General features: G+C 42.6%; 2 protein-coding genes across 3 annotated transcripts; both read right to left on the bottom strand.

The window, feature by feature from the left end:
• Positions 1–10,300: 10,300 nt before the first annotated feature.
• On the bottom strand, positions 10,301–12,067 carry LOC147972420 (putative F-box protein At5g62660). Of its 2 annotated transcripts, none has more exons than XM_087523058.1 (2): positions 11,953–12,067; positions 10,301–11,867 (listed from the first exon to the last, which is right to left on the bottom strand). In XM_087523058.1, the coding sequence occupies exon 2, from the start codon at positions 11,856–11,858 to the stop codon at positions 10,656–10,658; it is 1,203 nt and encodes a 400-aa protein (XP_087379184.1). In that variant the 5' UTR covers positions 11,859–11,867; positions 11,953–12,067; the 3' UTR covers positions 10,301–10,655. The 2 variants fall into 2 exon arrangements, with proteins under 2 accessions (XP_087379184.1, XP_087379185.1); XM_087523059.1 differs by having other exon boundaries at positions 10,301–11,864; positions 11,953–12,062.
• Positions 12,068–16,061: 3,994 nt separating this feature from the next.
• On the bottom strand, positions 16,062–17,841 carry LOC125510150 (F-box/kelch-repeat protein At3g23880). The gene is given in 5 exon segments (XM_087521453.1): positions 16,062–16,438; positions 16,441–16,548; positions 16,551–16,934; positions 16,936–17,645; positions 17,742–17,841. Coding segments are annotated over 4 exon segments (1,269 nt in total). The 5' UTR covers positions 17,644–17,645; positions 17,742–17,841; the 3' UTR covers positions 16,062–16,369.

Raw genomic sequence — 17,841 nt, 5'->3', positions numbered from 1 at the left:
CTAACATATTAGTTGTAATGCTTGCAAGGCTTATGTGATGTGCATTACCGAGAGGGCCCAGAGATACCTCTCCGACAATCGGAGTGACAAATCCTAATCTCGAAATACGCCAACCCAACATCTACCTTTGGAGACACCTGTAATGCTCCTTTATAATCACCCAGTTACGTTGTGACGTTTGGTAGCACCCAAAGTGTTCCTCCGGCAAACGGGAGTTGCATAATCTCATAGTCATAGGAACATGTATAAGTCATGAAGAAAGCAATAGCAACATACTAAACGATCGGGTGCTAAGCTAATGGAATGGGTCATGTCAATCAGATCATTCAACTAATGATGTGACCCCGTTAATCAAATAACAACTCTTTGTTCATGGTTAGGAAACATAACCATCTTTGATTAACGAGCTAGTCAAGTAGAGGCATACTAGTGACACTCTGTTTGTCTATGTATTCACACATGTATTATGTTTCCGGTTAATACAATTTTAGCATGAATAATAAACATTTATCATGAAATAAGGAAATAAATAATAACTTTATTATTGCCTCTAGGGCATATTTCCTTCAGTCTCCCACTTGCACTAGAGTCAATAATCTAGTTCACATCGCCATGTGATTTAACAGCAATAGTTCACATCACCATGTGATTAACACCCATAGTTCACATCGTCATGTGACCAACACTCAAAGGGTTTACTAGAGTCAGTAATCTAGTTCACATATCTATGTGATTAACACCCAAAGAGTACTAAGGTGTGATCATGTTTTGCTTGTGAGATAATTTTAGTCAACGGGTCTGTCATATTGAGATCCGTAAGTATTTTGCAAAATTCTATGTCTACAATGCTCTGCACGGAGCTACTCTAGCTAATTGCTCCCACTTTCAATATGTATCCAGATGAAGACTAAGAGTCATCCAGATCAGTGCCAAAACTTGTATCGACCTAACCCTTTTACGACGAACCTTTTGTCACCTCCATAATCGAGAAACATATCCTTATTCCAGTAAGGATAATTTTGACCGTTGTCCAGTGATCTACTCCTAGATCACTATTGTACTCCCTTGCCAAATCAGTGCAGGGTATACAATAGATCTTGTATACAGCATGACATGCTTTATAGAACCTATGGCCAAGGCATTGGGAATGACTTTCATTATCTTTCTATCTTCTGCCGTGGTCGGGCTTTGAGTCTTACTCAACTTCACACCTTGTAATACAGGCAAGAACCTTTTCTTTGACTGCTCCATTTCGAACTATTTCAAAATCTTGTTAAGGTATGTACTCATTGAAAAAACTTATCAAGCGTCTTGATCTATCTCTATAGATCTTGAAGCTCAATATGTAAGCAGCTTCACCGAAGTCTTTCTTTGAAAAACTCCTTTCAAACACTCCTTTATGCTTTACAGAATAATTCTACATTATTTCCGATCAACAATATGTCATTCAGATATACTTATCAGAAATGCTGTAGTGCTCCCACTCACTTTCTTGTAAATACAGGCTTCACCGAAGTCTGTATAAAACTATATACTTTGATCAACTTATCAAAGTGTATATTCCGACTCCGAGATGCTTGCACCAGTCCATAGATGGATCGCTGGAGCTTGCATATTTTGTTAGCACCTTTAGGATTGACAAAACCTTCTGGTTGCATCATATACAACTCTTCTTTAATAAATCCATTAAGGAATGTAGTTTTGTTTATCCATTTGCCAGATTTCATAAAATGCGACAATTTCTAACATGATTCGGACAGACTTAAGAATAGATACGAGTGAGAAACTCTCATCGTAGTCAACACCTTGAACTTGTCGAAAACCTTTTGCGACAATTCTAGCTTTGTAGATAGTAACACTAGTATCAGCGTCCGTCTTCCTCTTGAAGATCCATTTATTTTCTATGGCTTGCCGATCATCGGGCAAATCCATCAAAGTCCATACTTTGTTCTCATACATGGATCATATCTCAGATTTCATGGCCTCAAACCATTTCGCGGAATCTGGGCTCATCATCGCTTCCTCATAGTTCGCAAGTTCTTCATGGTCTAGTAACATGACTTCCAGAACAGGATTACCGTACCACTCTGGTGCGGATCTCACTCTGGTTTACCTACGAGATTTGGTAGTAACTTGATCTGAAGTTACATGATCATCATCATTAGCTTCCTCACTAATTGGTGTAGTAGTCACAGGAACAGATTTCTGTGATGAACTACTTTCCAATAAGGGAGCAGGTACAGTTACCTCATCAAGTTCTACTTTCCTCCCACTCACTTCTTTCGAGAGAAACTCCTTCTCTAGAAAAACTCCGAATTTAGCAATAACAGTCTTGCCTTCGGATCTGTGATAGAAGGTGTACCCAACATTTTCTTTAGGGTATCCTATGAAGACGCATTTCCCGATTTGGGTTTGAGCTTATCAGGATGAAACTTTTTCACATAAGCATCACAACCCCAAACTTTAAGAAATGACAACTTTGGTTTCTTGCCAAACCACAGTTCATAAGGCGTCGTCTCAACAGATTTTGATGGTGCCCTATTTAACGTGAATGCAGCTGTCTCTAATGCATAACCCCAAAACGATAGTGGTAGATCGGTAAGATACATCATAGATTGCACTATATCCAATAAAGTACGGTTATGACGTTCGGACACACCATTATGCTATGGTGTTCCAGGTGGCGTGAGTAGTGAAACTATTTCACATTGTTTTAACTGAAGACCAAACTCGTAACTCAAATATTTTACCTCTGCGATCATATCGTAGAAACTTTTATTTTCTTGTCACGATGATTTTCCACTTCACTCTGAAATTCTTTGAACTGTTCAAATGTTTCAGACTTATATTTCATCAAGTAGATATCCCCATATCTGCTCAAATCATCTTGTGAAGGTCAGAAAATAATGATACCTGCTGTAAGCCTTAATATTCATCGGACCACATACATCAGTATGTATGATTTCCAACAAATCTGTTGCTTGCTTCATTGTTCCGAAGAACAGAGTCTTAGTCATCTTGCCCATGAGGCATGGTTCGCAAGCATCAACTGATTCATAATCAAGTGATTCCAAAAGCCCATCAGTATGGAGTTTCTTCATGCGCTTTACACCAATATGACCTAAACGGCAGTGCTACAAATAAGTTGCACTATCATTATTAACTTTGCATCTTTTGGTTTCAATATTATGATTATGTGTATCACTACGATCGAGATCCAACGAACTATTTTCATTGGGTGTGTAACCATATAAGGTTTTATTCATGTAAACAGAACAACAATTTATTCTCTTACTTAAATGGATAACCGTTTTACAATAAACATGATCAAATCATATTCATGCTCAACGCAAACACCAAATAACACTTATTTAGGTTCAACACTAATCCCGAAATTATAGGGAGTGTGCGATGATGATCATATCAATCTTGGAACCACTTCCAACACATATCGTCACTTCACACTTAACTAGTCTCTGTTTATTCTGCAACTCCCGTTTCGAGTTACTAATCTTAGCAACTGAACTAATATCAAATACTGAGGGTTTGCTATAAACACTAGTAAAGTACACATCAATAACATGTATATCAAATATACTTATGTTCACTTTGCCATCCTTCTTATCCGCCAATCACTTGGGGTAGTTCCGCTTCCAGTGACCAGTCCCTTTGCAGTAGAAGCACTTAGTCTTAGGCTTAGGACCAGACTTGGGCTTCTTCACTTGAGCAGCAACTTGCTTGCTGTTCTTCTTGAAGTTCCCCTTCTTCTCTTTGCCCTTTTCTTGAAACTAGTGGTCTTGTCAACCATCAACACTTGATGTTTTTCTTGATTTCTACCTTCGTTGATTTCAGCATCACGAAGAGCTTGGGAGTTGTTTCCGTTATCCCTTGCATATCATAGTTCATCACGAAGTTCTACTAACTTGGTGATGGTGACTAGAGAATTCTGTTAATCACTATCTTATCTGGAAGATTAACTCCCACTTGATTCAAGCGATTGTAGTACTCAGACAATCTGGGCACATGCTCACTAGTTGAGCGATTCTCCTCCATCTTTTAGCTATAGAACTTGTTGGAGACTTCATATCTCTCAACTCGGGTATTTGCTTGAAATATTAACTTCAACTCCTGGAACATCTCATATGGTCCATGACGTTCAAAATGTCTTTGAAGTCCCGATTCTAAGCCGTTAAGCATGGTGCACTAAACTATCAAGTAGTCATCATATTGAGCTAGCCAAACGTTCATAACGTCAGCACTGCTCCTGCAATAGGTCTGTCACCTAGCGGTGCATCAAGGACATAATTCCTCTGTGCAGCAATGAGGATAAACCTCAGATCACGGATCCAATCCGCATCATTGCTACTAACATCTTTCAACACAATTTTCTCTAGGAACATATCAAAATAAACATATGAAAGCAACAACGCGAGCTATTGATCTACAACATAGATATGCTAATACTACCAGGACTAAGTTCATGATAAATTAAAGTTCAATTAATCATATTACTTAAGAACTCCCACTTAGATAGACATCCCTCTAATCCTCTAAGTGATTACGTGATCCAAATCAACTAAACCATGTCCGATCATCAAGTGAGATGGAGTAGTTTCATTGGTGAACATCACTATGTTGATCATATCTACTATATGATTCACGCTCGACCTTTCGGTCTCCGTGTTCCGAGGCCATATCTGCATATGCTTGGCTCGTCAAGTATAACCTGAGTATTCCGCGTGTGTAACTGTTTTGCACCCGTTGTATTTGAACGTAGAGCCTATCACACCCGATCATCACGTGGTGTCTCAGCACGAAGAACTTTCGCAACGGTGCATACTCAGGGAGAACACTTCTTGATAATTAGTGAGAGATCATCTTATAATGCTACCGTCAATCAAAGCAAGATAAGATGCATAAAAGATAAACATCACATGCAATCAATATAAGTGATATGATATGGCCATCATCATCTTGTGCTTGTGATCTCCATCTTCGAAGCACCGTCATGATCACCATCGTCACCGGCGCGACACCTTGATCTCCATCGTAGCATCGTCGTCGTCTCGCCAATCTTATGCTTCCACGACTATCGCTACCGCTTAGTGATAAAGTAAAGCATTACAGCGCGATTGCATTGCATACAATAAAGCGACAACCATATGGCTCCTGCCAGTTGCCGATAACTCGGTTACAAAACATGATCATCTCATACAATAAAATTCAGCATCATGCCTTGACCATATCACATCACAACATGCCCTGCAAAAACAAGTTAGACGTCCTCTACTTTGTTGTTTGCAAGTTTTACGTGGCTGCTACGGGCTTAAGTAAGAACCAATCTCACCTACGCATCAAAACCACAACGATAGTTTGTCAAATAGACTCCGTTTTAACCTTCGCAAGGACCGGGTGTAGCCATACTTGGTTCAACTAAAGTTGGAGAGACAGTCGCCCGCAAGCCATCTATGTGCAAAGCACGTCGAGGGAACCGGTCTCGCGTAAGCGTACGCGTAAGGTTGGTCCGGGTCGTCTCGTCCAACAATGCCGCCGAACCAAAGTATGACATGCTGGTAAGCAGTATGACTTATATCGCCCACAACTCACTTGTGTTCTACTCGTGCATATAACATCAAACCATAAAACCTAGGCTCGGATGCCACTGTTGGGAAACGTAGTAATTTCAAAAAAATTCCTACACACACGCAAGATCATGGTGATGCATAGCAACGAGAGGGGAGAGTGTGATCTACGTACCCTTGTAGATCGACAACGGAAGCGTTTGGTTGATGTAGTCGTACGTCTCCATGATCCAACCGATCCAAGCACCGTTACTCCGGCACCTCCGAATTCTTGGCACACGTTCAGCTCGATGACGCTCCCCGGGCTCCGATCCAGCAAAGCTTCGGGGATGAGTTCCGTCAGCACGACGGTGTGGTGACGATGATGATGTTCTACCGACGCAGGGCTTCGCCTAAGCACTACAACGATATGACCGAGGTGGAATATGGTGGAAGGGGGCACCGCACACGGCTAAGGAACGATCACGAAGATCAACTTGTGTGTCTCTGGGGTTCCCCTGCCTCCGTATATAAAGGATCAAGGGGGGCGTGCGGCCGGCCAAGGGGAGGCGCGCCAGGAGGAGTCCTACTCCCTCTGGGAGTAGGACCCCCCCCCCCCCCCCCAATCCTAGTTGGAATAGGATTCGCTGAGGGGTAAAAGAGAGAGGGGGGCCGGCCACCTCTCCTTGTCCTAATAGGACTAGGGGAGGGGGGAGGCGCGCGGCCCATCTTGGGCTGCCCCTTCTCTTTTCCACTAAAGCCCACTAAGGCCCATATAGCTCCCGGGGGGGTTCCGGTAACCTCCCGGTACTCCGGTAAAATCCCGATTTCACCCGGGAACACTTCCGATATCCAAACATAGGCTTCCAATATATCAATCTTTATGTCTCGACCATTTCGAGACTCCTCGTCATGTCCGTGATCACATCCGGGACTCCGAACTAACTTCGGTACATCAAAATGCATAAACTCATAATAACTGTCATCGTAACGTTAAGCGTGCGGACCCTACGGTTCGAGAACAATGTAGACATGACTGAGACAAATCTCCGGTCAATAAACAACAGCGGGACCTGGATGCCCATATTGGCTCCTACATATTCTACGAAGATCTTTATCGGTCAGACCGCATAACAACATACGTTGTTCCCTTTGTCATCGGTATGTTACTTGCCCGAGATTTGATCGTCGGTATCCAATACCTAGTTCAATATCGTTACCGGCAAGTCTCTTTACTCGTTCCGTAATACATCATCTCACAACTAACATATTAGTTGTAATGCTTGCAAGGCTTATGTGATGTGCATTACCGAGAGGGCCCAGAGATACCTCTCCGACAATCGGAGTGACAAATCCTAATCTCAAAATACGCCAACCCAACATCTACCTTTGGAGACACCTGTAATGCTCCTTTATAATCACCTAGTTACGTTGTGAAGTTTGGTAGCAGCCAAAGTGTTCCTCCGGCAAACGGGAGTTGCATAATCTCATAGTCATAGGAACATGTATAAGTCATGAAGAAATCAATAGCAACATACTAAACGATCGGGTGCTAAGCTAATGGAATGGGTCATGTCAATCAGATCATTCAACTAATGATGTGATCCCGTTAATCAAATAACAACTCTTTGTTCATGGTTAGGAAACATAACCATCTTTGATTAACGAGCTAGTCAAGTAGAGGCATACTAGTGACACTCTGTTTGTCTATGTATTCACACATGTATTATGTTTCCGGTTAATACAATTCTAGCATGAATAATAAACATTTATCATGAAATAAGTAAATAAATAATAACTTTATTATTGCCTCTAGGGCATATTTCCTTCAGGTGGTGGAGCTGCAGTACTCCGTCAGGGCTTCGCCAAGCACTATGGAGGAGGAGGGGGTGTTGGAGAGGGAGAGGGAGGCACCAAAGGCGTGGGGTGAGAGGCCCTCCCTCCCCCCCACTATATATAGGGGGCCTAGGGGGGGCGCCGGCCCTAGGAGATGCAATCTCCTAGGGGGGCGGCGGCCAAGGGGTGGGGGGCTTGCCCCCTAAGCAAGGGGGCGCCCCCCTTAGGGTTTTCCCCACCCTAGGCGCATGGGCCCTAGGGGAAGTGGCGCCCCAGCCCACTTTGGGCTGGATCCCTTCCCACTTCAGCCCATGGGGCCCTCCGGGATAGGTGGCCCCACCCGGTGGACCCCCGGGACCCTTTCGGTGGTCCCGGTACAATACCGGTGACCCCGAAACTTGTCCCGATGGCCGAAATAGCACTTCCTATATATAATTCTTTACCTCCGGACCATTCCGGAACTCCTCGTGACGTCCGGGATCTCATCCGGGACTCCGAACAACATTCGGGTTACTGCATATACATATCCCTACAACCCTAGTGTCACCGAACCTTAAGTGTGTAGACCCTACGGGTTCGGGAGACATGTAGACATGACCGAGATCGTTCTCCGGTCAATAACCAACAGCGGGATCTGGATACCCATGTTGGCTCCCACATGCTCCTCGATGATCTCATCGGTTGAACCACGATGTCGAGGATTCAAGCAACCCCGTATACAATTCCCTTTGTCAATCGGTATGTTACTTGCCCGAGATTCGATCGTCGGTATCCCAATACCTCGTTCAATCTCGTTACCGGCAAGTCACTTTACTCGTACCGTAATGCATGATCCCGTGACCAGACACTTGGTCACTTTGAGCTCATAATGATGATGCATTACCGAGTGGGCCCAGTGATACCTCTCGGTCATACGGAGTGACAAATCCCAGTCTTGATTCGTGTCAACCCAACAGACACTTTCGGAGATACTCGTAGTATACCTTTATAGTCACCCAGTTACGTTGTGACGTTTGGTATACCCAAAGCACTCCTACGGTATCCGGGAGTTACACGATCTCATGGTCTAAGGAAAGGATACTTGACATTGGAAAAACTCTAGCAAACGAACTATACGATCTTGTGCTATGTTTAGGATTGGGTCTTGTCCATCACATCATTCTCCTAATGATGTGATCTCGTTATCAATGACATCCAATGTCCATAGTCAGGAAACCATGACTATCTGTTGATCAACGGGCTAGTCAACTAGAGGCTTACTAGGGACATGTCGGTGTCTGTTATTCACACATGTATTACGATTTCCGGATAACACAATTATAGCATGAATAAAGACAATTATCATGAACAAGGAAATATAATAATAATACTTTTATTATTGCCTCTAGAGCATATTTCCAACACATACATTGTACTTCCCCTTCTGTAATAGCCAATTGTGAAATACGAAATAAGAAAAGTTGATTCATTACTATTTTTGTTTCCATCTTTCCCTTTTTCCTGATGGAAATCTTCGCAGTTTCTCTCATTTTTTATTTTTGTTTAATCTTGCTATATTTTCCATGAGAAAATGCCACCAAAAGTATTAGTTCATTGCAAGGAACCTTCTGAGGGTCTTGGATCGACATGGTAATATTCCAGGGATAATCTGTTAATATTTTTATTTGTATACATCCACACTATAGTGATGGAATATAATCAATAACAAGACATTGCATGACTTTCAAGGTATCATTGATGTTTTTGTCACTTGATCAGATGCGCGAGCGTTCTGCAATTTGGATGAGCCTTAGGCCTATGCATACCAGGTCAACAACTTGTGTTTGACTGGGGAATGGAAGACAAAGAAATGGTGTAGCATGACTGGGAAGTTGAAGTAACTAATGAGCATCAGGAAAACCATCGACTAACATACTTGTGCATAGTCATTCACCTTTTCTAGATACCATTTGAGGCTTTGACCTTGTACCAAACACTATACATTTGATTGGCATCAATTGACTACAACCTACATCACATCCAATAAGATGCCAACCATTTGATTTTGCAGCCTCCACTCACCAGGAGGCCAACCATTGTCGACCAGAGTTTTATTTGAAAGATTATGCATTTCCAGATGCAAGATAAAGCATGTTTTCTAGAAGTTGATTGAAGACTTGTAGGTACTAAAAGCTTGATTAGAGTCAGACTATTTTATTCGTTCATGGAAAGTTAGGCATGAATTCCATTGGATGTTAAAGATAAATTCTCTTTCAACAAGTGCATTGCACGTGCACAGTTACTAGTATACCAAACGTAACTAAGTCGTTCTTCGATTTTTTTTCTGAGTTTCTTCAGTACTGAATATATGTTAAGTTTCATCCTAATTCGCAAGGACAAAAAAAATCATCCCGGATAAAAAGATAAGACATGTTTTAAAAGGCGCCCACATAAGTGCCGACCTAAAATTGGAAGACCAAAACACTAGAAAGACCAATCACAAGACCAAAATAAGAAAAAACCAAGTATACAACTAGCCCACAGCACAAAAGACCAAAACACTGTCCGTAGAGTAAGCCTTGATCTTCAGAGTTGGGTCTATAGTTCTATATTTGTCGCAGAAGAGCTCCCTGCCATCCTTTCCATTTTACCTGGAAGCAGTAAAGGAGAGAGCCTGTCAATTTTACCACAGCCAGTGAAATTGTTTTCAAATGTTCACTCAATATGAGCCGCCCACGGAGCAGTGGTCTGGGTTCCTTAGATAAGAGATTTTTGTCCCTTCAAAACTGGAGCAGAAGATGAACTACAAGCACAAAATTCAGCAAAAGAATGGCACGCAGCCTCGGGTGAAACAGAAGATGTGACTCAATGACACCGCTGTACACCAGGTAGCATTGAACATTCAAGGGCGACTTAAATTTGAGACAAGTATCAAAAGAGTAAAGATCAGTTCATGGAACATGTTACTGTGCATGAGATTACCTAGCAAATCATCATATGTTTCAAGAAAGGAAACAATTATGCATTCCTGAAACTAAAAGCAGCATAATATATTTTGAAACACCACATTCAAAAGCTTGTTTAGTAACTCATTGACCAAACTCCAGAAAATGTCATACAAAAAGGAACGAACAGAAAACTACAAATCTTCTCATGCAAAATGTATCAGAGATGAACATAATATACTTTGAAGGCACACTTATGTTTTCATCGACGCACGCATCAGAACATTGTCTCACTAACTGTTCACATTTAGAACATAAAAGGTGAACAGCTGCTCTATAAACTCAGCAGGCTTCCTGTGTAAATGCCAATGGATTGGGAACCTCTCAGTTTTAGTGCATAACCATAAGTGTCGTTTCTTGGATCATAACTTAGCAGAAATCCGTCTCCTTGCTCTCCAGCACTGAATAAACCTTGTAAACCATTCGACCCACTGAAGAAAATTGTCCCATCATCTAACATCAGAAAAGGATGCCTATTAAGCTTAGCAACATGTGAAGGCAGGCTGTATTTCTTAACCCAGATACCTTTCTCAGAATCTGTCAAAAACCACAAGTCCATAGATTCGTAATGAATATTCTGAACCATAACTAAGCAGCCGTCCAACTCAGCCAATGACAACTGGAGGTCAAGTTCTGCGTAACCATAATCATCGTTCTCTTGCACAAACCTCTGTGCCTGTTCTGGACCAGGTAGAACACCCCACTCCTCTGTCTCAAGGTTGAACGAAGCTATGCTACCAGGCTCAGTGATTAAAACCCCGGTATTACAGTATGTGGGGTAAAAATCCATCAAGAAGTAGATCACCCCATCAAGTCTCATCTGGCGACGGGCACAGATATGGGACGGAGGGTCCTGCTTTCTCCTCCAGCATCCATGGTTGGTGTCATCGAAGGTGATAACCTCACTTACCTGCCGGTCATCAATGCTAGAGACACGGAGCGCCTTGTACTCTCTGGTAGAGGAGACATGCCCAAAAGCACAGGACTCAAAATGGCAGAGCCTTTTCCCCTCTAGCTCATGCTCCAATTCCTCAGAGAAGCCCAACGGCAAGGCGATAGTAGCTCCAGTGGCCGGGTTGAGCACCCAGAAGGCCCGAGAGCAGACAACCCAGCTCAAACAGATGAGGTCCAGCCGCGTGCGCACAACACGGATGCTATCGAACATCAGATCAGATTTGTACTTGGTATTCGGGATCCGCTTCACCACGTTGCCCGACAGACCCAAAATCTCGACACCGTTGTGATTACCGTCGTCGCCGTAGGCCACGGCGAGGAGCGGGGGCGCCTTGTGGTGGCGGGACTTGTGCGCCGCGACGAAGAGCGGGTTGGAGGTGAGGGCGCGCCAGGCCGGGCAGACGGCGCGGAGGCGGCAGAGCTCCTTGGCCGGGATGCGGAGGAGGACCTCGTACAGCGCATCCGCGGGCAGGTCGCGAGAGAAGGAGGCGGCAGGAAGCGGGCGCAGCTCCGAAGACGACATCGCCGTCTGCTGTGGTAAGTAGATGCCGTCGGTGAGCAAGCGAGGGTGCCAAATCTACGGCGGATTCAGATGGGGGAGGAGGAGTTGGCCTTACCGAGAGCGCTGGCGGTGAGCAGCCGGGCGGCCGAGCGGAGGGGAAAGCGGCCGTCCGTCAGTGGCCGCCGCAGTGGTCGAGGGTTTGGAGAATTCTGGACGGGAGCAGGGAGACACCTACAGGCTACAGCGTCGCGGTATTTAGGGAACTATAATTGGCCAGGCCCAACACTCTCTCCATTTCTTCTCTATTCTAATATACTATTGGGTAAGTATTTTCGTTCAATGTTCACCTATTTTAGTTACGTGTGTTAATAAGTTTCAACGTACTTTTAAAATGTTCATGTAGTTTGGTTCGTATTTTTAAAATAATTCATGTAAACTAAAAAGTGCTTGCATGGTTTTTTAATACACGATGAACATTTTTCAGATACACAAAAAAACTTCTTATAAAATAGTACATGACAAACATTTTTAAATACCATATAGACTTATTTGAAACACATGATAAATACTCCCTCCGTCCCATAATATAAGACGTTTTTGACACTACACTAGTGTCAAACAACGTCTTACATTATGGGACAGAGTGAGTACTTTTTAAAATATATGATGAAATTTTTTAACACACATTGAAAAAAAAATACATGACAACAATCTAAATAATGAAGCATAGTTTTTAAACTAGACAAATCCCCAACGCATTGCTGCAGAAAATTAAGGATAAAAATGTAAACGAAATTGTATATCAAAATTTAAATAGTAATCATGAAGTTGTTCCTCATGAAATAATATATGAGAATATGCACAAACAAAGAGCACATAGATAGAATTTCATAGTTTATCAGCACATAAATTTCACAATATACATGTTGTTAGTTAAATTGTAGTATATAGTCATGAATTTGTCACATAGTGTCCATCTAGTATGTAAGTCAAATTCAGTATTAGTGTAAACAATGACCTCAAAATATCTTACTACCAAATTTGGAAACATGACTTGAGACAGCATACGTTTAAATTGCTATGGGTTGTTTTTGTATGTAATATAGGATACATAAAACTTGGGCAAATGTGATCAAATTCTGAAATTAAAATAGTGCAAATGACTTTGTTTTCAATTTAAAATCCATAAAACCGATTTGGTTGGAAAAAAATCCAATCACGCAGTTTGATTGTTTTTGCAGTCAACAACATACAAAGATGAATGCCGGGGGATAAAGCATACACACTATTGTCCTGTTGTATCTTCGTATGTTTGTGGACTAGATGAAGAAATGTTTGACCGTCAGATATTTTGAATACTGAAACAATAAGAATCAGAAGGAAATAAAAATTTTAAAATAGAAAATGAAATGCAGAAAAGAAAAAGGAAAGAAAACGAAAAAGAAAAAAAGAAAAACTAGAAGAAAAACACTAAAATCGGGTGAAACACTGTTTCCATGTAAAATCACATGGAAAACATGCATGTGAAAAAATAAACCTGGGAAAAACCCGCCCCTGCCCTCTCCTACCAGGATGGCACACATCGTGGCGTTTTTTAAGCAACCGACCTGTATACTCTCTCCGTTTCATAATATAAGACGTTTTTGCAAGCTATTGTAGCTTGCAAAAATGTCTTATATTATGGACGGAGGAAGTATAGGTAATAACTCGGTTAGAAACTTCTGTCTCCCTCTTCCTATATATTGACTCTGAGTAAGGTCGGTCCCATGCGATGGATTTTGGCCTCCCTCCTTCCCTCTCCTCCTTAGCGGTGGTGGAAGGGGGCACGTACATGTGTAGTGATAGGTCTACATCTTATTTGTTTCTCCCTAGCTAATAAAGGAGCATTTGGATGGACACATAGTTTCTAATCTTGAGCTCAAATGCTCCTAAATGAACCCATAGTTTCTATCTTGAGCTCAAATGCTCCTAAATGAACAGTAAATTAAAAAAACTTCTAGAAAAAAAATGTGACAAACTTGAAGGAATATTTGGAGTTCATGCAAAAATTCATCACGAAATCACATTGGTGGAAGGCGTGGTAAAAAAACAAAATCGGCGCTCTAAAAATGTTATTTTCAAACGCATTTTGGAGCTCTGATTTTGCTTTTCTTGCCACTACTTCCACCAATGTGATTTCGTGATGAAACTTTGCATGAACGTCAAGCATTCCTTAAATTTTGCCGCAAAAAGAAATCATAGATTTTTGTCTATTTATTTTGATTTTACTGTTCACACTAGGAGCATTTGAGCTCGAGATTAGGAAGATACTTTCCATTTGGATTGAGATCCATTGCTTTCTCTGACCATGTTCTTCTCCCCTGAGTCACTGTTGAGAGCAATGAGGTGAAAGGAGGAATCTCGAATGGTGGTAGCTCCTATGCCAATGCTTCCATGCCAGATCCATGGCGTTATGCGGCCTCGGTTGTCGGCACCCTCATCTCCTCTTTCTCTACTCTTTGCTACAGATCAAGATGATGTTGCAATACTGCCGCTTTCATTTTTTTCTATTAAACTGCAGGAAATCTATAGTGGGTCACATTTATCCGTTTATTGTATTTTCTGTCTAATCTTGCTATGTTTTCCTAGAGAAAATGTCACAAAAATATTAGTTCATTGCAAGAATTTTCCAAGGGTTTCGGATCAACATGCTAAGATTCCGGGGTTAAGTTGATAATACTTTTACTTTTGTAAATCCACTCCAAAGGGTACAATGGAATATAATGAATATGAAGACATTAGATGACTTTCGAGGTAGCATTGATGTTGTTGTGACTTGTGAAGATAAGAATATCAGATGCGTGGGCGTTTCTCCAAAAAAAAAATGGGCGTTCTGCATTCATCAAGTGATTTGGATCGGACTCAAGCCTATACATATGAGGTCAAGAACTTCTGTTTGACTGAGGAATGGAAGACAAATAAATGGTGCAGCATGACTGGGAAGTTAAAGTAACTAATGAGCTTCAGGAAAACCATCGATTATCATACATGTTCATCGTCATTTACCATTATAGATACCCTTAACCGTGTACCGAGCATTATACATTTGATTGGCATCAATGGACACCAACCTACATGTGACCCAATAGGATGCAAGGTTTTTCAGCCTCCACTTAGCGGGAGGCCACCAGTAACCCATGATTCGGCCAAAGTTTCATTTTGATGGAGTAGGCATTTGCAGATGCAAGATAAATCAAGTTTTTTAGTAGTTGATTAGTGGGAGCGCATTCAGCGGGGTGGACTAAAATGCATTAACCAAAAGCAAACTGGTTCTTCAAAATTTTCCGAGTTTCTTCAGTACAGAATGTTCTGGGTTTCATACAGAAAATACAAGATAGAGAACATGTTCTACATGCCATCCACATAACAGCAGATACATGTTCTAAAGCAAGTATTTTAGAAGTTAATTGATGATTTTAGGCACTAAAAGCTTGATTAGAGTCAACAATTAGATGCTAAAGATAAATTTTATGTGAGAGGTCTTGTCACTGGTTCTCAGAAATTTTCCATGTTTCTTCAGTACTGAATATATGTTCTGAGTTTCATCGAGAAAAAGGACAAGAAACCATGTTCTAAAAGGCATCCACATAAATGCAGATCTAAAACTGGAAGACCAAAATCAGCAAAATCCAAGTATCCAACTAGCGTCCAGCGTCGCACACACACACACACACACACACACACAAAACTCTCTCTGTACAGTAAGCGCGCTCTTTGTACAATAAGCATTGATCTTCAGAGTTAGGTCATACTCCCTCCATAAAGAAATATAAGAGTGTGTCGCAGAAGAGCTCCCTGCCACCCTCTGGATTTTACATCGAAGCAGTGGAAAAGAGAACCTATAAATTAACACGGCCAGAGATTACATGAACTTCTTTTCAAATATTCATGCAGTATGAGCAGCCCACAGATCAGTGTCCTGGATTCCCTAGCTAAGAGCAGCAAATAGATCAATCATGAGTTCGTAAAAAAAAATCCCTTCACAACTGGAGCCGGCTACAAGCACAAAATTCAGTAAAAGACGGTGACAAGAAAACAGCCTCAAGACAGAAGAATAACATTGAAACAAAAGATGTGACTCAGCGTGACACCAACGTACACCAGGTAGTATTGAACATTCAACGACAACATAAATGTGAGACAATCATTATCTGTTCGAAGAAAGGAACAGATTATGCATTCATGTACTCATATGTTGCATTAGGAGCAGCATATTATATTTTGAAACACCGCATTCCGAAGCTTGTTTATCACAAACTGACTATAGCTATATAGCAACTTATTGACCAAACTCCTGAAAATGCCATACACAATGGCAAATCTTCTCATGCAAAACGTTACCGCAGATTGCGATAATAAACTTTAATTGGAAGGCACAAAAGTACTTTTTCATCGATGCATGCATCAGTACACTGTCTCACTAATTGTTCACATTACGACATAAGGTAAACAGCCAGTACGATGAATTATTCACCTCATTAGCGACAGCTACTCTATAAACTCAGCAGGCTTCCTGTGTAAATGCCAATTGAACTGGGGTCTCTCAGTTTTAGTTCATCAGTACATATGCCATTCCTTGGAGATCATAACATGGCAGAAATCCCTCTCCTTGCTCTCCACCACTTAATATACCTTCTAGGCCTTCCATCCCACTGAAGAAAATTCTCTCATAGTGTCATCTAACATGAGAAAAGGATACCAAAAAAGCCTAGCAACATGTGAAGGCAAGCTGTATTTCTTGACCCAGATACCTTTCTCAAAATTTGTCAAAAACCACAAGTCCATAGATACGTTATGAATATTATGAACCATAACTAAGCAAGGGTTCAACTCAGCCAATGATAACCCTTGTTCAATTTCGAAGACACTGTATTCCCCGTTCTCTTGCACAAACCTCTGCAGCTGTTCTGGACCATGTAGAACACCCATCCACTCCTCTGTGTCAAGGTTGAACGAAGCTACGCTACCAGGTTCAATTGTAAAAACCTCAGTTTCATAATAGGAGGAGCAAAATTCCATCAGGAAGTACACCACCCCATCGACGACCGCACATGGTACATCTCATCTTGTGACTGGTACAGATATAGGACGGAGGGTACTGCTTTCTCCTCCAGCTTCCATGGTTGGTGTCAACAAAGGTGATAACCTCACATACCTTCCGGTCATCAACTGTAGAGATGCGGAGCGCTTTGTACTCCCTGATAGAGGAGACCTGCCCAAAAGCAAACGACTCATCTGGGCAGTCCCATTCCTTTATTCCCTTCACCTCTAGCTCATGCGCAATTTCCTCGGAGAAGCCCATTGGCAAGTCGATGGTAGCTCCGGTGGCTGGGTTCAGCACCCAGAAGGACCCAGACAGGGCATTCCTGTTGAAACAGACGAGGTCTAGCCTCGTGCGCACAACACCGATCTTGTCATTCTTGCCTGTGAACCGGCCAATGGCATCACCCGACTCGTTCACCAAAACAAGCTCATACTCAGTGCCCGGAATCCGCTTGACGACGTTGCCCGACAGATCCGAAATCGCGACGCCACTGACCCCACTGTCGTCGCGGTAGCCCATGGCGAGGAGCGGGGGAGCCGTGTGGTGGCGGGACGTGTGAGCCGTGACGAAGGGCGGGTCGGAGGTGAGGGAGCGCCAGGAGGGGCAGACAGCGCGGAGGCGGCAGAGGTCCTTGGCCGGGATGCGGAGGAGGACCTCGTACAGCACGTCCGCGGGCAGGTCACCGGAGCTGGAGATGGTTGGGCGCGGCCTCGAGGGCGACATCGCTGCGGTAAATAGACGGCGTGAGCAAGCGAGGGAGCCAAATTGACGATGGATTCAGATGGGGTTGCGTGCCGAGGAGACGGAGGAGTTGGTCTTACCGAGAGCGCTGACGGCGGGCAGGCAATCGCCGGAGACGAGAAGGACGGAGGGGAAAGTGGCCGCCGCACTGGTCGAGGGTTTCGGCCTTTGGACAACAAG

Source organism: Triticum urartu, chromosome 5A (assembly GCF_056163025.1).
Source record: "Triticum urartu cultivar PI428250 chromosome 5A, HENAU_Tu73, whole genome shotgun sequence".
Lineage (NCBI taxonomy): Eukaryota > Viridiplantae > Streptophyta > Magnoliopsida > Poales > Poaceae > Triticum > Triticum urartu.
This window is presented reverse-complemented; position numbering and strand designations above follow the sequence as displayed.